This window comes from Poeciliopsis prolifica, unplaced genomic scaffold, assembly GCF_027474105.1.
Source record: "Poeciliopsis prolifica strain line A6 unplaced genomic scaffold, Auburn_PproV2 SCAFFOLD093, whole genome shotgun sequence".
In the NCBI taxonomy this organism is placed as follows: domain Eukaryota; kingdom Metazoa; phylum Chordata; class Actinopteri; order Cyprinodontiformes; family Poeciliidae; genus Poeciliopsis; species Poeciliopsis prolifica.
Window position 1 is genome coordinate 376,823 of NW_026562468.1, and position 20,323 is coordinate 397,145.

Consider the following 20,323-nt stretch of genomic DNA (forward strand, 5'->3'; position numbering starts at 1 on the left):
TCTGATTATGTCAAGATTTTTGGTTTTTGAACAACAGTAATTAAAATTTATTGCATCAGAATTCTACTATAGTGTTGCTTTGATTCTTTCATGATGTTTGAAAAATCCTCGATTCTATTGATCTAGTAATATAATTTCTCAGTCCCACGTTCCTGAGAACTGTTGCATATTAGAAAAGGACTATTGCAGTGATGGGCTGAAGGAGCGTCAGAAAGAGTCAGAAAGAAATTGGGCCACTGTCTGTTCTGAAAGAGACAGTGGCCCAATTCGTAGGAGTCCAATTGCGAACTCAAATTTCTAAGTCATGTTTGATCTACAAAGCATTTTTATTATAGTTCAAAGTAACATAGTTACTGGATAAAGTCACAAAATGACACTATGTGACTGGAAAACTATGGAGCCCAATGGAACTATGGAGGACATGGGTTTTTTTTTTTCCTTTTGCATTACTTCGCAATAATGTACTAATTAGTTCATGCTTCATTGTACTTTGTGATGTTATATAAGGTTTTCATAAGGCTTTTCCATGTGTCTTGTGAAATACCTGAAGTTTTATATATATTTTTAGGATAGAAATGCCTATGACAGAAACAGAAACTTTCCAGAGGAAGACAAAATACATTCTAACTATTTGGACTATTTCTGAGTTATTAGTGCGTGGTAATAACTCATCTGACGGTTTTGATTGTGTCTCTTTTGTGTTGGTCTGAATGTTTTAAAGGGCTGTTTTCATGTGCAGCTCCATATCAAGCTTACACAAATTGACATAAACATGCAGTGAATAAATTGATTTTCAATAAATTTTTTGCACCAAAGAGTTAAGAATGAATACATTTTCAATGAGGCAATTCAAATGTGTATATATTTGAAATTTTAAATGAACATTTGTGACGGCATACAAAATAGACCAATATTGCAGTAAGCACAATTGGGAATGCAAAAGAAAATGCAAAAGAAAATTTTTCCCCATGCTCCGTAGAAAACACAAAATACTAATATACGGCTTAATTTGACTCAACACGAGAAACCTCACCCGGCCCGGACACAGAAAGGATTGACAGATTGATATTTTGTTTTTTAAACATGTACTCAGTGGTGGAAAATTATTCAATTAACACCTGATGAGTTTAGTAGAGCTTAGGTAATAAGCACTCTTATTACTTAGCATATTATCAGCTCTTGCTTCTTCTGGTGTTTAAAAAAGCAAATATTTCCTGGCTATGTATCAAACTGAACAGTTAGCTGTTGTCTTGAAGACAGTAATGTCTGTAATTTGGAAGCATGTATCACTAATGGTGATGTGAAATTGTGCTGGAGCACACATTCCACCATGGCCTGACAAGCACATGATGGCCTTCCCAAGCTGCCATGGCTGTTACGACACTGAAGATGGCAATAATATCTGCTTTATATTTAGTGTGTCTGTGTCACAGCATGTCGTGGGGGTAGCTGAAATAATGTTACATCACTGCTTCCCTAAGCCCAGCTTAATATAAAAGAAATAGTTAAAGACTGACTGAGCTTCCCAAAGGTTTTCATGTCATGTTGTGAAAAAGATGCAGCAAATTTTTGTCCCAGTTTGTCCCAGAATTGATTGCGATAAATTACAATATTGTTATTTTGAGACTATTTTGAAATAACATAAGAGTAATAAAATAATAATGCAAGTACACATTCTCAAATATCAATACATTTTAATTTCTAACAAACATTTAGCATTGGAACTGGAAGGTTGTAAATATCCAAAATGAACAAACAAAGCAACAAGCAAAATGGATACTGAAGTCACTGCTATAGACACTTCCTTCATATCGTGCTATGCTCCATACGTTTCACTCACTTGAGCACACAGAGTGTTTGAAAGTGACGATTGGATGTTTTTCTGATTAATAGGGATGCCAATCACCAATCTTGTAAAAAGCCTAAAGTGGCAATACTGATTCCGGCTGATACCGATTAAAACATTTTTTTTTTTTAATTTTTTATATCTGAACAGTCACCAAATACAGCAACAATGTTGTTAAGTTGGCAACAGTCAGGTGTATCACATAATATATCAAAATGAAGAAAATCAGGGCCGATTTATCAGCGTGCCCCTATCTGCTAATAATTCAAGCATTTGGAGGTAGTCATTAGGCGTTGAAGTTCTGTTCCCAGACGGTCAGTTAATCCTTAAACATGAAAAAAAGTTTTGGTGAAAACTACGGAACACTGAATTACATGCCACCGATCCAATATATATATATGAACTGTAAGAATGTGAGCACAGCAAAGGCAATTTCAATATACTGAGTTAGAATAAACTTGTAGTGTTTCCAGATGCAACTAAATAAGTGTACCTTAATAGCCTTTTTTTCCATTTAAGTAGAAATTTAGACGTTGAAATAAGGGATAAAAGTTTTTCCACTCGCGGATGGTTCGACTTACTTTGGATTTGAGAGTGCATAGATGTCAGAGTAATTGATAAAATAATTATTACTAACAGACCCCAGAAAGCAGGTCAACGTTCACGAGAGTTGCAGTGGGAACAGACTGAACAGGTTTGGCTTGTTTGGAAGGAGAAAGCCAGGAAACATGAAACCTTTGGATTATTTTCAAGATTGCATTAGAACAATTGACCAAAATGCAAAGCTCCATAACTGGAGGATAACAGACATGGCATTTTCAATACAAATACCTCATGCTTAGTGAAAAACATGGTATCAGAGATGCTACAATCTTTAGCTTTTTTAGCAATTATTAGCAAAACGTATGCAAGACTAGGACTGGGAGGATAAAGCTTATAAGGCCTAACATGATTCTGCAACAATCTATGAATGAATAGAATCAAAACATTGCAATGACCCATTCCAAGAATAAACTGTAATAAATCAAAAATATAGATAGAGCCTTGGGGATATGTGAGACATCAGGAAGACTGGAAATTCCCTTGCAACATTGTTAAGCGTTTATAAGGTTGTAAAACATGTGGTGTCTCCCAGTTATAACTGCTTAAACATAAGATTTATGTATACTACTTTAGCATTTAGACTGGACTTTCTTTTAAATTAATCTTCAGGTTGTGAGCACTGGATGAGATTGGAGAGATTCTTTTGGTGTTATTTGAAATGTTTGTGGTTGTTTGTCTCTGGTATTGTAGGAGAAAATAAATGAAGGGTCTGACTCTTATTAATGCCTGTTCCTGGCAGACCCATCAACGTAGGGCTCCATGTAGATTTCCATATTAAAAAAAGGAGGTTTCAAGTTTCCAGGACACTTTTTATTGCAGACACGTTAGCTTGTTATAGCAAAATAAGTAACGAATGCTGACATTTAAACAGTCTGTGTAAAATTTAGAAAAGGTAGTTAAGAGATTCCTGACTGTATCAGGTCTGTGATTTTGTCATGGACTACCACTACACCTAATGTCATTAGAACAAAGTTAGTTTGATAAACCTTTATATTTTAGTGTGAAAATAGAGGGTGTTTGTAATGGCGCATCTCTATTCTTTCTGTTTTTTCCACATACAGAAAAACTACAGGAATTAGCTTTTTAAAAAACAAACAAACAAAAGAAAAAACAATCTTACCAAAATAAATTTCCTGACATTATTTTTCTCTTACTCTTCATTAGATTGTCCCTACCACTTTATGAGCTTCAGCTTCTTGACCAATAAAATTATGCACACAGCATGGGCACTGAAAGCAGTAGAAATCTTTTCAATGGGGCAAACATATTGGCATGCATAATTTGCATGCATGGCACTTGAAATATAATCCTATCAAGCACTTCCACCAGGCAGTCCTTTGCAATTGTGATATTGCACACATTGATATTGCAGTAATGTTTTAAATGTGTTAAATGTTGTAGTTCTCATGGTATAATGATGAAACCCAATATATTCTCCAACAGTCTTGTGCGAATGCTATCCTAATACCAGACTGGTTACTTGCTGTCAGTCAAGTCAGTTTGGTTCAAAATACTTAATTTATCCCAAACTCTCTTAAGTTGTAATTATATCATCCAGTTATCTAAGACCTAGTTTGCAGATAGCCGGGTCTTTATAAAAATGAACATCTCTGCCGCAGTATTTCAAACAATATCATACGCTTGTTACATAAAAGTTTTCATATATACAAATCTGCACAAATTTGACTCTGAATGTTTTAAACATGTGAAACCCACAGATGGCAGTGTAGCACAAAATTAAGAATTGTCAGCCAATCAGATTGCTTAAAATCACCGCGACTTCCTGTTAGGAATCAAACATGGCGCCAGGACGTTTGTTTGTGTGCTCAGATAAATAAGACATTCATTATTATATAAAATAAACTTTTTTTTCACCTTTACATTATGCAAAAATGTTATTCCCTCATCAAAAGCACACCTGGAGTGTTACTTTACTCTTTCATGCGTTTTTGAGAAATCCTTTAATCTTTTGTGGAAACGATTCAGTTGTGCAAAGCGCCTGGTTGGACCCGACTCCACCTTTGAGGAACAGTACTACTTATTTTCCAACTTTAATTTCCTGAGGGAGTCTTCCCAAGGGATCAATAAAGTACAAGTCTAAGTATAAGAGTCGCAATTTAAAGCATAATTAAGTAACTATGTTACTTTCAGTTTTTATAAGATTGCTATATTTATCAAATTTCACTTAAAAAAATTTACTTTGTGATTTAAGGCTTTGAAATTGGGCTTTTGTCTTTTTAAGAAACTCATGCTCTTTCTGAAACTGCCTTTGGTAAGTCATCACAACATGGCTCCTCTATTAACTCTTTAACAATGTTTTAGCAGCGTTGCTCTGAGAAGTTGCTCTTTGATGAGCTCAACAGGTCCACCACGTGTTTGCTAATTGTTGCTGGCTAGTCTGAGGTCTATCTTGGTGATGAGATAGACTACATAATCACACATTGAGGAGCTGAATGGGGGAGCCCTGGAGGAGGGTTGCACTGTTCAGCAGAAGCTCACAAGCCTACATTTACCCATGTATTTTGATTGGCTGAATGGAAAGAATAAAAGCAACAGTTCAGGTCTGCTTTTGATGACAAAATGAAATTATAATTCCTTCTGTCATCTGTCATGTAAAGGTGATAAAAGTTGATTTTACACAATACTGCCTCTTTGCACATTTAAGATTAGCTAATTAACTCCACTCAGTTGTTAAAACAAATCTCATTGTCACAATTACAAATCCTAAAAGCTTTCCAAAAGTAAAGAGCAGGGGGAATATTTGTCCAAACATATGCCTCAACCAAAAACGTACAAACAAAAGCCCAGAAAAATAACAAGTTAGCTCCAATATGCTGCTACCATGATAAATTGATAAATTGTCAATTGATCTTTTTGAAGGCTGAAGAAACATCAGTCAGCTTCTTACTCGCAGTAATCTGTCTGTTTGCTCACATGTTTCTGTCCTGTCTTTCTGTAGGAAGACAACACTAAGAGTGTGACAGCTGTCCTGCTCCGCGAGGCCGGATCGCTGGGTTTTAACATCATAGGAGGAAGGCCATGTGCGGTAGGTTAAAAGTGACAACAGCCACTCCGGTGTCTCACAGTGACCTGGAATGAATGTTAGAGCAGACGAATCCCAAGACTCTTCTGACTTCAGCTGCTTGGCTTTAGCATTTTGTAGTTGGTGAAGAGATAGACCGCATCACCAAGCTTTATTGTGTTTATTTATTAGTTGGGGCTTAGCGGATTTGGCACGGGAAAAAAATGAAAAAAACTATAATTACATTTATGGGAGTTAAATACGGGGTTATGGTTATGACCGCAGTTGTTTTGTCTTTAATTGAGGGGATTTCAGTGGTGAGGTAAGCACAGAGGGAAAAGGTTTTATTTATTTTTTTTTATCCCTGCCTGAACTTTTCACAGCCACTGTTTCCTTCCTTCAGGCTACGAGGTAAAATATATTAATGATGCCACACGTAGGGTTACAAATATCTCTGCTTCACCTTCCATTCATAGATTTATTAATTTTTTTCTGCAGCTGAGTTCATATTTACGTGATGTACTGGTTTCATCAATCAATACTGCAATTAATTTCAGATTGTTTTACTTTCCCAGCTACTGTCAATATTTAAAAGGTTCTGGTAGGGAGATAATTATCCAGATTTTGTATATTTTATATAAATAAAATATAAAATATACATATTAAATACGCCTTGGTTTTGCTTGTTAAGTTTAATCAACCATCTATGCTGTCTTTAGACAACATCAAACATCTTGCAGAGCTCTTCACATCCTTTGAGCTTCAGATTTTGACATTACGACTTTAGAGCACAGTGTGCATATTTAGTGTATTTCACACAAATTAGCTAATACTTGTGACTCTGAATTAAAATATTAAACGATTTTCAATTATCAAAAATTCTATGTACAACGAATTTGTGCTCAGATATAGAAGTTGACTTTTAGTGCAGCTGTTAATTGGATATTCCAGCAGAATAGAACCCAAGTTCCTTGTTATCCAATTTAGATTATCCAAAAAGGTGTTGAACACTGCAATTTTCAAGGTGGTGGCCATTTATTAAATGCCAATATGTTTCACAGATGAATACTTCTTGTGACAAATCATACATAATATAACTTACAAAAATCATATTTGATGATGGTTTGACAAAATGCAAATCTTTTTTCAAGATTGTCATCATGGTTGTCATGGAAAATAAATTTCTGCGCTAAAATCACGAATTAGAAAAATGTGTTTTGGTGTTAAACTAGGTTTGAGATTGGCCAATAGCAAAGCTCTCAGTTTGTGATTCTGTTACTTTTTTTTTTTAATTGAATGAATAAGATGACCATAATGGAAAATAAATGACGTCCATCTTGAAAAATTACCATTATTTTGAAATTCAAGTGGATACTGGGAAATATGAAACATACTCATGTTTCAGGTTGTATTCATACTCAGTTCAGTTTTCTTGTGAAGACATTTGGTTGCCTTTTATTTAGAGGTGTCAGTGCAAATGAACTAAATACGAATGCACGCCACACTTTTCAAATTTATATTTGTAACATTATGAGAACCATATTTCATTTTGCCTCCCCATCACATGTATCCATCACTTTGTGTTGGTCTATCATATTAAATGGCTGTGTGATGCGTTGAGGCTTGTGGGGTTTAACATAATAGACAGGAAGAAAGTTGAGGGGTGTGTGAAAACATTTTTGCTAACCACTATAGTTTGTTAACGGTGTGTGGGAAAACTTGTGGTGAACAGACATGCTCAGCAGAACCTTGTAGAACAAAGCTTCATTTCCTGTAGACCAATTATCATTAATTACTGCCTGCCCTGATGTTTCTTTAGTTAACTCATTAAAGTGTGGTCATGCTGCAACAGCTCAGCAGGTGTGTGGGACACGTTTCATGTGTTTTCAGACAGACTGCTACAAGGGGTTGTTAAGTCAGATTTAGCTCTGGCTGTGGAGGAAGAGGGTCAGCACAGCTGTGCTGGATGCAACCTTCCTTGTGAACATGCCAGCTTTTTCAGCCCTGTAGTCTAGAAGCCAGTTCTTAAAGTGAGGAAGTAGTTAATGCCAAGACAAATACTTTTACTGCAAAATGGGGTTAAACGATGAATACACTCTGAAAACTAAAACGTTGTGACATTTTACAAGATAGTTTAAAAGTTTGGTGTTGAATATCAAATATGACTTAACAATATTGGCTATTATGAAAATTATTAATAGTAAAATATCTACCTAGAAATACACTTCAGTTTTCAAACCACCCAAACGAGATTTTTGATTTATTTATTTTTTTTGTGAATATTTTTTTCTTTGGTCTTGACCACGGATCCATTCTACTTCCCAACCAACCGTTGTTTGGCATTTTAAAGTTCATGCTTCTATGTAACTAATTTATCTGTGAGAACTGCTGTTTTTATTGTTTATGGGGGAAATAACAGCAATTTGTTCGACAGGACGACAATGACGGCACTTCCAATGAAGGGATCTTTGTGTCCAAGATTGTGGAGAAAGGTCCAGCAGACAAGGAGGGAGGCCTTCAGATCCATGACAGAATAATGGAGGTATGTGACCAATGCTGTGGTGTTTTTTATGTGAAAGTGGAGGAGAGAAGTCGATGTATGCTAAACGTCCATCAGGAGTGTGTCAGTGACCTCTCAAAGCTGCAGTCCGAGGTGACGCATGAAACCATGATTTACTATTTTTGGGTTTTGGTTTCAGATATCTTTTGTTTCAACAAATACTCTCTCAAAACAAGACTCATCTGGAGGTCACATTGTTGTCGAGTGTAGCATTGCTGTAGTTAAAACTCTGGTTTTTGTTCACTGAGTGAGAGAGCTTTGTATTTTCTTCATTTCCCAGTCGGCAAATCCTTTCTGACAGAAGCCGCCGTGTCGCATTCACTCCTCCGTCTTTAAATGCAAACTTGTGTGGAACATACACCCCCGGAGGTCAACTTCAGGGACGATCTGAGCAACTTGAAATCACAAAGGTTGCTTTTACAGAGAAAGCCAGACTCCCACATAATGCCTGCATTGAAATGAGGAGGTCTGCGAGGGATTGAGAGTGTGTAGTTACCGCATGCCACAAGATGACAAAATATGGTTTGTCGCTGCTTTATTGTCAAACCTCAGCGAAACCGGCCCTGGAGCACTTTGAACGGCACATTGCTCACTCAGATGTTTATGGAAAGTGTTTACGAGAAAAAGAGAGAACATCTGGGCCGTGTTGATCACTCTAGCTTGTTGTTCTGTATACAGAAAAAAATGGCCCAGCTTCTCTGGTTGAGGGCTCAGAATGCTCTTAAGTAATGATGCAGAAAGACAAACAGTGTCTTACAAAGCTAATCACTCCTCTTAAGGTTTTTGACATCTTGTCACAAAAATCACTATCTGTGTTTCCATTACAAACGTGTGCAAAACGTTGCTGATTTTCCAATTATGTTGGAAAAACACTATTTTGCAATTGTGGTGTTTCCATTAAATGAGAAAACAATTAAAATCACATGTGAATAAGTTTGTGTTAATGTGATAAGTCATGAAAAAACATGACGCTCCATCATTCTCCAACTACTCCTTCTTATCTTCTTCTTCGTGGTTTGTGCCAGTGGAAACATCCGGTTGTTGATCATATGTAGTGAAAAAAGTATTTCCATTGCAGTTCTGCAAAATAAACCAAAATCTATACGGCCAAAAATCGGCACTTGATCCTTGTGCAAAAGTTTTATCCAAAAACCAGGGTTTTTTTTTTTAATTGCTGTGTTTCCATCTAACACATTTATTTTTTAATTGTCAAATTCCTCAATTATATAGTCAGTGAAAACGTAGCTGCTGTGTCTTTTCAGGATTTGATGTTACAGTCTATGAAAATTCATGCAGAATTGTTAAATTGAAAGATGATTTTTGAACTTTGAACAAATAAAATGTGAAAGTAGAATTTTTAGTAAAGATTGTCTGCCTTAGTCAGATTTAATCTCCATATAAATCCAGCTGTCTGGTGAAGGAATCAAGTTTGTTGGAGAAAATCATTGAACCATTAAGACGACATCACAAAGGTCAGATTGTACAATTTGACATTCTGAAAATAAATGTGCTTAATGGAAACACAGCAATTTCAGAAAAAATAGTTTTCAAACAAACTTTTTGGCACCAGAATGACTTGTTTTTTTTTTTTTTTTTTTTGTTGTCTGTATCAAATCTGCCACGGCCAAAAGAGCTTTTGTGCCTATTTTTGCAAAACTGCAATGGAAACACTGTAATCTCATCATGAGTCATGTGATCATGATGTTGCCACTGGCACAAACCACGAAAACGAAGACAACAGGAAGTCATCGGAGGAAATACCACAATTGCAAAATTGCATTTTTTCAACATTAGTGGAATGTCAACAAAGTTTTGTGTACAGTTTTACTGAAAATGCAGTAACTGAGCATTGTTCAATTTGTCATGAGAAAACAGAAAAGAAAACAGCCACATATATTTCTGAACACATTTGATCTCCTTTTCATGAGGTTTTGTGCTAGTAGAGAACAGTTTATTAAAGGAGTGTAAATAAACCTCACCTTGCTCTAACTAGTACATTTTCTCATTTTCTGTCACATAAATATGTAACTGTCCATCAGCCTGTGTGCCGAAGCGTATGGAGAGCATGTAATCTGTGGGACCCTTTCATTCTCACTGAAAAAGAAAATTGAGTCGTATCAGCAGCTTAACTCCGAACAAGTCAGGTTTGATTATTCTTAAGGTGGACAAGATGTGTAGAAAATCAAACATATGTAAGCAGCTGGGCAAAGATATGTCACATTATAGTGGAGCCCTTTGTCTCTGAACTTCAATGATCCGGAGGGAGTGTGTGTTCAGAGATCATATTGATCTGCTGGGAAATATTGATGATGGTTCATGAGAGTTTAACTGTGTTCAAAGCTTAAAGAAGGATCCATGTGTTACTGGTGCAGCTGGAGCTGCTGCAGGTCAGACAGTCATCCTTCAGTCGAACTATACCCTCTTAATGAATGTGCCTTCATGGACAGAAAGCATCGCTATTCTGTGAATGTGGGACTGATACACATGATTTCTCTATTTGGAATAAATGTCCACATTCCCCACTCAACCAAAGCACTTTCTGATGCACTGTCTGTCTTTAAATCCCAGCTGAATGCTTTACTGTTCAAACAAGGATTTCTATTTGAATCTCTTTATTTTCTCTTTTCTTCTATTTCTTTAAAATTTATTATTTTATTTATGTTCCCTGAAATAAATATTTAAATAAAATATATAACAGTTATTATTATAACTGCTTACACTGCTGCAAGCAAGGACCGTTGGCATGGTTATTGCTTCATGTGGTGGCAGACTTCGGAGTTTTTATACCAATGTATGTTGAGTGGCGACAGGACGGACCAGCAACTGCTCTATGCCCTTCAAATTAGGATTTATAAAGTAAAGGTACACACGGATTTATACATCACAATTTTTTTTGTGCGCCGCATTTTCTAAATTTGTCTGTACACCAGTTTTTTTGTGTGAAAGCTCCACCTCTTTTATTCATGAGGCCCCTGATGTTTACACATTTGGTTACTTGAGAGCCAAATGCTGAGGGAAGCAAAACAGTGCAAATTTTGCCATAAGACCATGCTGTACTCTTGTTTGTCTTGTTTCCCAACCTCTGGTTGAGGAAGTCATGAAACCTTTCCAGAGGAGGAGAAGTAGAGTGTCAAGAGAACGCAGGAGAGCCTGAGGATGTTTGCTTAAGAGGTCAAAGGGTTATTAGACAGAAAGCTAACAAGATATATAATTTCTCAGCTAAAATGGAAAAGACTGAGCTGATGGTGTGATTTAGGAGAAATCTGAGAATAAAAAAGGTTCTGATTTCTAAGTATTTTTCAAATTTAATGGGTTGAAACTGAACTCTTTCATGTCAGAAATGCCATGTCATGACACCGTTTGCATTTGTGTAAGTGCCGTCTGTAACCTCAGGTGATTGGGTCTTTGAAACTTGTGGTTTGCAGATTTGAAGCAAAGGAAATGGATCCTAGTTAGTGAAAGGCAGCTTCCTGTTCCTGTTTTGAACTTTTAGCTGAGACTAACTGTGTGCAGCGGCGTCCTAGTTAACTTTGGATGTGAGGCACAGTGCATGTAAACACAGAAACCTTTAAAATGTCATTTCTCATCCTGCCATCTTGAAAGTTTTTTTTCCTCTTAGTTATTTAATTAAGAAGAATAAATGTAGTGCAGTTTTCCTGCTCAGGACTGCCATGTTAATACTCCATTGACATTTGCAATCCAGCCAGCTGCTGCCCTTTTGATGCTTCTCTGATTTTTTTTTATCCACTTTATAAATGATGCATGATTCATAAAGTCTCTGAGTAAACTGTTTTTTTTCTGTTTTGTTTTTAATGTAGAACGCCAATATAATGATGAACGTGACTCAGTCTAATATTATGGTGTACTAAATGATGTACTTTTTACATCATTTTATTTCAGTACTCGGTATGAAGCACTTAAATCCTGAAAAACATCAATTATAGTGTTATGTAGACTTCTAATTACCATTTAGCGATGATCCCCGTCTCCACCCTCTCTGGTTGCTTCACTGTTTCTCTTCTTTTTAATCTTTGTCATACATTACTATTTTGAGAATGAAAATGATTTGTCTTTCTTAAACCTTTGTGTTGACCATTTATCAATTTGTTTCTGTCCTGACTTTGGCCCTCTATAATTTGAAATAATTTTCTCAAATCTGTTCCCTTTCTACTGTTTGGAAAACTCAGTTCATTTTTGGTTTGATCAGATAAGAGTTGCATCAGAAATGTGCTTAATGGAAACACCAACGCAATTTAAAAAAAAAAAAAATATCATATTTTCCAATAAAGGCTTTATGTTAGAATGAGATGTTTTTTTATATTATATCAAAATAGAAGTATTTGGGGGGTATTTTTTTACATCACACTGTTATTACTTGCGAAAACCATGAAGAAGAAGAAGACAGCAGGAAGTAGCAGGAGGTTGATGGTTTTTTTTGTTCCTCATAGCATCAAAGTTCATAAAAAATTATGTGTTGAATATAACTCCATAAAACTAACTCTATATAATACAATATCAATAACTCTTCTACATCCTACAATTTCCCAAAATGCCGCACAGGTAGCCACTCCCAAGCACGCCTGAATAAAACGCAAACCTCTGATTGGCTGATAGATGATGAGCATCAACACTGTGGCTGAATTCTGAATGTATCTCGTTAACCTGTTTACATCTGTTACTGCTATTATTTTTAATGACTTATTATGTGAATAAGAGTACTTACATATGATTGGGGCCTGCCCATAGCAATGCATAAGGAGAGCAGTTACTGACTTGCGAAGCAAGTCAGTCACTGCTCTCCTTATGCATTGCATGGCAGGCACCTATTATTCTACACCCAATAGAATATCTCTTTATTATTGGGCCCTGCCCATAGCAATGCATAAGGAGAGCAGTTACTGACTTGCGAAGCAAGTCAGTAACTGCCTCCATGCATTGCATGGCAGGCACCTATTATTCTACACCCAATAGAATGTCTCTGTCTTTATTGGGGCCCTGCCCATAGCAATGCATAAGGAGAGCAGTTACTGACTTGCGAAGCAAGTCAGTAACTGCCTCCATGCATTGCATGGCAGGCACCTATTATTCTACACCCAATAGAAATCTCTTTATTATTATAATTTCTTCTTCCGTAGACCGGAATGCGGCTCGCACCGCTGCGAGCCCACCCACAAAAGTGGTATCAAAACGTGCGGCTCGTTCCCGGCATTGGAGCTATTACTTTTATGGGGAATCGGCGTTACGACGGCGACGTAAAAAGCAAAAAACGAGCAAAATTTCCAACTGCCGAACCGAAAAGCTCAACTGCCAAAACCTAGAGTGTAACTGACGTTTCGTTAGAGTGTGGGAAGCAGTGCGATTCTGACCCCAAATAAATTTTGAAATCGCCGCCACACCCACAAATATCGTGCAATCGGTATGAAACTCGGACATGACATAGATACGAATGTCTGCTCCGGTAAAATGTTTTCAAAATTTTTCTAGGGCTTACGGTTTTTTGTCAAGGTGCTTTAGAGCAAAATCAAGTTCCAGCCTAACTGACGCTCTCCACCATGTATTTTCATATTTTTATGGAAAATTTCAGACCTCAACACACACCATTTTTATACCATCGCTGTAATTACTGTGAATGAGCTACAGATTTGATTTGCAGGACTATCGGAGACAAAAATAGCTCTCTCATATGCTTCAAACGGTTTTCCGATACGTATCACGGTTTCCGAACGGCAAGGAGTTGTTCGGGCTGCTTTTTCCATTATAACTGACTGAGCTGTCTCACAAAGATAGAAATCTGTCTCTGCCTCACACACATGACAGTTGACCTCTTTAGAACTACAATTCCTGAAGGTTAGAACTACAACATGGCGGATCAGAGCTGATTGTCAGAACTACAACATGGCGGAACTGTCAGTTACTACTGAGGAGGAATGAGCTGGCCTTTAGAATTACATTGTGTTTGGGCTTTTATAACTGATTGTAAGCAACCACTGCTACAGACAGGATTAGTTTGGCAATTTTAAATTAAGCTTAATAAAAATTTCGAAATAAAGCCTTGAATATTTCTCTCAGGCCTGTCAGAAAAACTAACTTCTTCAAGCACTTAGAATTAAGCCTCTCCTTATGTGTCACACTGACATGACAGTTGACCTCCTCTTTAGAACTACAATTCCTGAAGGTTAGAACTACAACATGGCGGAACACTCAGTGCCTACAGAAGAGGTCATAGGAGAATATAAAAACTACAACATGGTGGAACTGTCAGTTACTACTGATGAGTAATCAGCTGGCCATGACAAGTACTTGGTTTTTGGGAATTTTAGAACTGATTTCAAAACTCCATAGTTACACATGGGATTAGTGTTACCATTAAAATTAAGCTTAATGTAAATTTCAAAATAAAAGCCTTGACAATTTTTCCATCAAGTAATTGCTCTTTTGACCACTATATAACTGATTTAACCCAATCAGTGTTAAACATGGGATGAGATTGGCCATTTAAAATTAATCTCAATGAAAATTTCAAAATAAAAGCCTTAAGATTCCTTTCTGGCTCATGCATATTTTAGGCAAAATGGCTGCCTCAAACTGAAAGAATTAAGTCTCCCCCTGTCTGACTCACAGCTGGCAGAGGATCCATTACCATGGCAACGGAACACAAAGGGGCCAGCTGATTAGGACTACAATAACGCATCACTGTAGTTCTGACTATGGCAGAACTCAGAGAAAAAAGCTGGACTTTAGAACTGCTTGTGTTTGGGCCTTTTATAACTATTTTTAACCAACCATTGTTACACATGGAATTAGTGTGGAAATTTTAAATTAAGCTTTAAAAAAAATTCAAAATAAAAGCCTTGAGAATTTTTATATTAAATAAGTGCTCTTTTGACCATTATATTCTGATTTAACCAAATCACTGTTATACATGGGATTACATTGACCATTTAAAATTAAACATTCTGAACATTTCAAAATAAAAGCCTTAAGATTCGGCCGTGGCTAATGCAGCGCCGCAGGCGCTGCAATGATATTAGCTTGCATTATCTTTTCCTCTCAAGTTAGGGCACTGTCTTGCGCAGCAAGACAGTGCATTAGCATTAGCACAAACATTAGCATTTCTCTGTTCCCCACCAGTGCACTGCCATAGGCAGTGCAATAAGATTATCCTGCATGATCTTTTCCACTCAGGTTAGGGCTCTGCCTTGCGGAGCAAGGCAGAGCATTAGCATTAGCCTTTTACCTTGCATGAGGTATTAGCTATTTCCCTTACTTATTACCCATATTTAGTATACTGAATGCAGTCAGTCATGCTTGTGACTCTCCACATTGTATTGATGACATTGCAGCTTTCTTTAGCATGGATGCTAATGTTTAGCATCAGAACGCTGGGTCAAAATCGACGGGCACACTTTGGCAGGCCCCGGTTAAATTTCTTCAGGAATTTCTAGTTATTTATTATTCTTCCGTAGACCGGAATGCGGCTCGCACCGCTGCGAGCCCACCCACAAAAGTGGTATCAAAACGTGCGGCTCGTTCCCGGCATTGGAGCTATTACTTTTATGGGGAATCGGCGTTATGACGGCGACGTAAAAAGCAAAAAAACGAGCAAAATTTCCAACTGCCGAACCGAAAAGCTCAACTGCCAAAACCTAGAGTGTAACTGACGTTTCGTTAGAGTGTGGGAAGCAGTGCGATCTGACCCCAAATAAATTTTGAAATCGCCGCCACGCCCACAAATATCGTGCTATCGGTATGAAACTCAGACATGACATCGATACGAATGTTTGCTCCGGTAAAATGTTTTCAAAATTTTTCTAGGGCTTACGGTTTTCTGTCAATGTGCTTTAGAGCAAAATCAAGTTCCAGCCTAACTGACGCTCTCCACCATATATTTTCATACTTTTATGGGAAATTTCAGACCTCAGCGCACACCATTTTTCTCTCATCACTGTAATTACTGTGAATGTGCTACAGATTTGATTTGCAGGACTATCGGAGACAAAAAATAGCTCTCTCATATGCTTCAAACGGTTTTCCGATACGTATCACGGTTTCCGAACGGCAAGGAGTTGTTCGGGCTGCTTTTTCCATTATAACTGACTGAGCTGTCTCACAAAGATAGAAATCTGTCTCTGCCTCACACACATGACAGTTGACCTCTTTAGAACTACAATTCCTGAAGGTCAGAACTACAACATGGCGGAACACTCAGTGCCTACAAAAGAGATCAGAGCTGATTGTCAGAACTACAACATGGCGGAACTGTCAGTTACTACTGAGGAGGAATGAGCTGGCCTTTAGAATTACATGTGTTGGGCTTTTATAACTGATTTTGACCAACCATTGTTACACACAGGATTAGTGTGGCAATTTTAAATTAACCTTAATGAAAATTTCAAAAAATAAAAGCCCTGAGATTCTTTTATATCACGTAATTGCTCTCTTGGGCATTATGTGACTTTTTAACATAACCACTGTTAAACTTTGGATTATTTTGGACATTTAAAATGAAGCTTAATGAAAATTTCAAAATAAAACCTTGAATATTTCTCTCAGGCCTGTCAGAAAAACTAACTTCTTCAAGCATTTAGAATTAAGTCTCTCCTTGTGTGTCACACTGACATGACAGTTGACCTCCTCTTTAGAACTACAATTTCTGAAGGTTAGAACTACAACATGGCGGAACACTCAGTGCCTACAAAAGAGTCAGAGCTGATTGTCAGAACTACAACATGGCGGAACTGTCAGTTACTACTGAGGAGGAATGAGCTGGCCTTTAGAATTACATTGTGTTTGGGCTTTTATAACTGATTTTAAGCAACCACTGTTACAGACAGGATTAGTTTGGCAATTTTAAATTAAGCTTAATAAAAAATTCGAAATAAAACCTTGAATATTTTCTCAGGCCTGTCAGAAAAACTAACTTCTTCAAGCACTTAGAATTAAGTCTCTCCTTTTGTGTCACACTGACATGACAGTTGACCTCTTCTTTAGAACTACAATTCCTGAAGGTTAGAACTACAACATGGCAGAACTCAGTGCCTACAGAAGAGGTCATAGGTGAATATAAAAACTAAAACATGGTGGAACTGTCAGTTACTACTGAGGAGGACTGAGCTGCTCTTTAGAACTACAATGACTGCAGGTTAGAACTACAACATGGCGGAACACTCAGTGCCTACAAAAGAGGTCAGAGCTGATTGTCAGAACTACAACATGGCGGAACTGTCAGTTACTGCTGATGAGTAATCAGCTGGCCATGACAAGTACTTGGTTTTTGGGAATTTAGAACTGATTTCAAAACTCCATAGTTACACATGGGATTAGTGTTACCATTAAAATTAAGCTTAATGTAAATTTCAAAATAAAAGCCTTGACAATTTTTCCATCAAGTAATTGCTCTTTTGACCACTATACTGATTTAACCCGATCAGTGTTAAACATGGGATGAGATTGGCCATTTAAAATTAATCTCAATGAAAATTCAAAATAAAAGCCTTAAGATTCCTTTGGCTCATGCCTATTTTAGGCAAAATGGCTGCCTCAAACTGATAGAATTAAGTCTCCCCCTGTCTGACTCACAGCTGGCAGAGGATCCATTACCATGGCAACGGAACACAAAGGGGCCAGCTGATTAGGACTACAAAAACGCATCACTGTAGTTCTAACTATGGCAGAACTCAGAAAAAAAAGCTGGACTTTAGAGCTGCTTGTGTTTTGGGCCTTTTATAACTATTTTTAACCAACCATTGTTACACATGGAATTAGTGTGGAAATTTTAAATTAAGCTTTAAAAAAAATTCAAAATAAAAGCCTTGAGAATTTTTAGATTAAATAAGTGCTCTTTTGACCATTATATGTCTGATTTAACCAAATCACTGTTATACATGGGATTACATTGACCATTTAAATGAAACATTCTGAACATTTCAAAATAAAAGCCTTAAGCTTCGGCCGCGGCTAATGCAGCGCCGCAGGCTGCAATGATATTAGCTTGCATTATCTTTTCCTCTCAAGTTAGGACACTGTCTTGCGCAGCAAGACAGTGCATTAGCATTAGCACAAACATTAGCATTTCTCTGTTTCCCACCAGTGCACTGCCATAGGCAGTGCAATAAGATTATCCTGCATGATCCTTTCCATTCAGGTTAGGGCTCTGCCTTGCGCAGCAAGGCAGAGCATTAGCATTAGCCTTTTACCTTGCATGAGGTATTAGCTATTTCCCTTACTTATTACCCATATTTACTATACATGCTTGTGACTCTCCACATTGTATTGATGACATTGTAGCTTTCTTTAGCATGGATGCTAATAGCATCAGAACGCTGGGTCAAAATCGACGGGCACACTTTGGCAGGCCCCGGTTAAATTTCTTCAGGAATTTTCTAGTTATAATCTTCTTCCGTAGACCGGAATGCGGGTCGCACCGCTGCGAGCCCACCCACAAAAGTGGTATCAAAACGTGCGGCTTGTTCCCGGCATTGGAGCTATTACTTTTATGGGGAATCGGCGTTATGAAGGCGACGTAAAAAGCAAAAAACGAGCAAAATTTCCAACTGCCGAACCGAAAAGCTCAACTGCCAAAACCTAGAGTGTAACTGATGTTTCGTTAGAGTGTGGGAAGCAGTGCGATTCTGACCCCAAATAAATTTTGAAATCGCCGCCACGCCCACAAATATCGTGCAATCGCTATGAAACTCGGACATGACATCGATACGTATGTCTGCTCCGGTAAAATGTTTTCAAAATTTTTCTAGGGCTTACGGTTTTCTGTCAAGGTGCTTTAGAGCAAAATCAAGTTCCAGCCTAACTGACGCTCTCCACCATATATTTTCATGTTTTTATGGAAAATTTCAGACCTCAACACACACCATTTTTATATCATCACTGTAATTACTATGAATGAGCTACAGATTTGATTTGCAGGACTATCGGAGACAAAAAATAGCTCTCTCATATGCTTCAAACGGTTTTCCGATACGTATCACGGTTCCCGAACGGCAAGGAGTTGTTCGGGCTGCTTTTTCCATTATAACTGACTGAGCTGTCTCACAAAGATAGAAATCTGTCTCTGCCTCACACACATGACTGTTGACCTCTTTAGAACTACAATGACTGCAGGTTAGAACTACAACATGGCGGAACACTCAGTGCCTACAAAAGAGGTCTGAGCTGATTGTCAGAACTACAACATGGTGGAACTGTCAGTTACTACTGAGGAGGAATGAGCTGGCCTTTAGAATTACATTGTGTTTGGGCTTTTTATCACTGATTTTAAGCAACCATTGTTACACACAGTATTTGTGAGGCAATTTTAAATTAAGCTGAATGAAAATTTCAAAATAAAAGCTGGAATATTTCCCTCAGGCCTGTCAGAAAAACTAACTGCTTCAAGCATTTAGAATTAAGTCTCTCCTTGTGTGTCACACTGACATGACAGTTGATCTCTTTAGAACTACAATGACTGCAGGTTAGAACTACAACATGGCGGAACACTCAGTGCCTACAAAAGAGTCAGAGCTGATTGTCAGAACTACAACATGGTGGAACTGTCAGTTACTACTGAGGAGGAATGAGCTGGCCTTTAGAATTACATTGTGTTTGGGCTTTTATAACTGATTGTAAGCAACCACTGTTACAGACAGGATTAGTTTGGCAATTTTAAATTAAGCTTAATAAAAATTTCGAAATAAAACCTTGAATATTTCTCTCATGCCTGTCAGAAAAACTAACTTCTTCAAGCACTTAGAATTAAGCCTCTCCTTGTGTGTCACACTGACATGACAGTTGACCTCCTCTTTAGAACTACAATTCCTGAAGATTAGAACTACAACATGGCGGAACACTCAGTGCCTACAGAAGAGGTCATAGGTGAATCTAAAAACTACAACATGGCAGAACTGTCAGTTACTACTGAGTAGGACTGAGCTGCTCTTTAGAACTACAATTCCTGAAGGTTAGAACTACAACATGGTGGAACACTCAATGCCTACAAAAGAGGTCAGAGCTGATTGTCAGAACTACAACATGGTGGAACTGTCAGTTACTACTGATGAGTAATCAGCTGGCCATGACAAGTACTTGGTTTTGGGAATTTTAGAACTGATTTCAAAACTCCATAGTTACACATGGGATTAGTGTTACCATTAAAATTAAGCTTAATGTAAATTTCAAAATAAAAGCCTTGACAATTTTTCCATCAAGTAATTGCTCTTTTGACCACTATATAACTGATTTAACCCAATCAGTGTTAAACATGGGATGAGATTGGCCATTTAAAATTAATCTCAATGAA

General features: G+C 37.4%; 1 protein-coding gene across 1 annotated transcript in view; it reads left to right on the forward strand.

Annotated features, from left to right (window-relative positions):
* pdzrn3b (PDZ domain containing RING finger 3b) overlaps positions 1-20,323 on the forward strand; it is a 115,874-nt gene that overhangs the window by 8,187 nt on the left and 87,364 nt on the right. Inside the window, exons 2-3 of the mRNA XM_055022958.1 lie at positions 5,409-5,495; positions 7,906-8,013. Coding sequence (XP_054878933.1) covers positions 5,409-5,495; positions 7,906-8,013 — 195 coding nt within the window. The remainder of the gene's footprint in view (positions 1-5,408; positions 5,496-7,905; positions 8,014-20,323) is intronic.